The 2,376-nt window shown below is 36.0% G+C and overlaps 1 protein-coding gene across 1 annotated transcript; it reads right to left on the bottom strand.

The window, feature by feature from the left end:
• Window positions 1–95: 95 nt before the first annotated feature.
• Window positions 96–2,370, bottom strand: LOC105316639 (vicilin-like seed storage protein At2g18540). Its single transcript, XM_011411698.2, has 2 exons — window positions 2,316–2,370; window positions 96–514 (listed from the first exon to the last, which is right to left on the bottom strand). Exon 2 carries the CDS (start codon window positions 463–465, stop codon window positions 100–102), a length of 366 nt encoding a protein of 121 aa, XP_011410000.1. The 5' UTR covers window positions 466–514; window positions 2,316–2,370; the 3' UTR covers window positions 96–99.
• Between the last annotated feature and the right edge of the window lie 6 nt (window positions 2,371–2,376).

Genomic DNA, 2,376 nt, shown 5'->3' with positions numbered 1-2,376 from the left:
CTACTTCATTTTTATTGAATAAAAAAAAACAATTTTAAAATTGAAATTTTTGATGAAATCATGTCATATATCATAGACAGTAAGTACACATCATCAGTTTCATTCCTTTTTCTTCCTTTGTTTTATCTCTTCCTTTACTCTTGCTCTTTCCTCCTCTTCTAACCTCACCCTTCTTTTAATGTCCACTTCTTCCTCTATCAACTTCTGTTTTTTCTTTTCTTTTCTTTCCCTCCTTCTCTCACGAACTTCAAAGTAATTTAGTCTCCTTCTAAGATATTGAACTTCATCTTCAAGACATTCAATCTTTTTCAGAGAATCTTCATATTTCTCTTTGTACAGTCCCAATTCTTCCTCTTTCTCTTTAATATCCTTTTTCAGTTGTTTACGAGCTTTTCTTAAATGTTTAGCATCTTTAACGTAGCTAGGTTCATCAGAACTACAATCAGACTTATCACCCTCAGCCATCAACCAGAAACTGAAGAGGTTTTCAACTGGGGGCAGTAACAAAGAAAGTCTGTAGAGTGATGAAAAAGAGGAGAACTGAAATAAGAGCCAAACAAAGGAGATAAGTAGATAGATAAACGCGAGAGAAGGTGATCCCATATGATTAAAGAAGTGAGAATAAAGTGAGACACTAGGTACACGTGAAACCTCATGCGTAAACTGCGCATGCTCAACATAACAGAAGCCTTCCTTCACGTGATCTCAGTACTTCTCACTTCTTTAGTCACTTCAGATAGTGCCAGTCTCACTTCTTTTATCCTATGGGATCTCCTTCTCTCGCGTCTATCTATCTACTTATCACCTTTGTTTGGCTCTTATTTCAGTTTTCCTTACTCTCATATATGGCAGAAAGCCAGTACGAACAGGGGGATGAACCAACCAGCTCTACGAAACTCACAGTTTCGTCAAGTCAAGCAACAAGAGCCTCTACTGATCTAGCAAAACCGATTTCATCCATCACTGATACTGCTGAAAGTACTATTATTCAAGGTGTAGTCACGAAAATGTCTCCCATGAAACTGAGTAAAACCAAACGAAAGTACTATTTTGGCACAGTATCACATGAATCCTCTTCTAAAAGATTTGTATCGTTCAATACAGCTCTCTTTGATAAAATGAAGACATTTCACGAGTCCTCCGAAACTATAGAGCTGCAAAATTGCTCCATTCAAAGGTCGTCTCTTAATAATGCAGAACTTGAGATCATGCTCAATAATAATACCGACATATCTCCTTCTCAAAAGAAATTTAAAGTAGAAGATGTTGACCTGACTCCCAACTTCACCAGTCTTTCTCAGCTAGCAACAATATCCATAAATCAAGTCATCAACATATCTATTAAGGTTTCCAAGGTGGAAGAACCTACGCAGGTTTTAGCTAAAACCAAAACCCTCACCAAGCAGGATTGTATCGTTAATGATGCTACAGGAGCAACTAGAATAGTTTTATGGGAAGCTAATGTGAATAAGTTGGAGGTGGGTTCTTCATACCGTATAATGGATGTTAGGGTCAAGAAGTATAGCCGTCAGAAGTACATCTCTTTAACACCTGAATCAATTATTGAAGCCATTAGTGATATTGGTGAAGTACAGACGGCACCGACATTATTAAATGTAGATGAGATTTCTCCCAACATCATTGAAGGTGAAATTGTTTCTTTAAATTACACTGAATACTACTTATGTCCAATTTGTAATACAAAAATGGTACAAGTGTCGTCTCTGATCGGTCAATGTGATAAATGCCAATCCAAGTCTAGACTCTCCTTAAATAAGAAATATCGGATCGCAAAAGTGCAAATCAAGCAAGACAGCAACACTATCATTAGTGTCACGTTGTTTAACAACACTCTTCAAGAGCTAGTTGATCTAAATATGACTAAAGAGAGTATTGAGGAGACTCTACTGATGCGTACAGATCCAATCAAAGTTACAGTTAATAGCAATAACATTGTTGTTGCTGTTGACAACTGAACCTTCATTCTGAAGTCATCGATTGTTTATCAGATATAAATTTTTGATTCTTTTCAGTTTTCACTTATGAATTTTTGGTTGTTTTCACTTACAAATTTTTGGTTCATTTTTGTTCAATTTTGTCAATAGTAAAATAATTTATATGGATTTTGAATGTCAACACAGATATTTTTTAGCTTGTATGATAACAAACTTTGCCCGTGCTCGCCCCATAATGTTAGTAACATCGTCCTAGTAGGATTCCATTATCAACTGTACATGTACGTGTAGCGCTATCATCGTTCTCATAATTATTATGAACAATGTGAATGTAGAGTAATACACTGTATGTCACTCTACCTGATGGTTGTCTTAGGTACTGGTATCCTGACTACAAATATGAACACCTGAAGACTTGACT

Source organism: Amphimedon queenslandica, unplaced genomic scaffold, assembly GCF_000090795.2.
Source record: "Amphimedon queenslandica unplaced genomic scaffold, v1.1 AMPQUscaffold_13506, whole genome shotgun sequence".
NCBI lineage: Eukaryota > Metazoa > Porifera > Demospongiae > Haplosclerida > Niphatidae > Amphimedon > Amphimedon queenslandica.
This window is presented reverse-complemented; position numbering and strand designations above follow the sequence as displayed.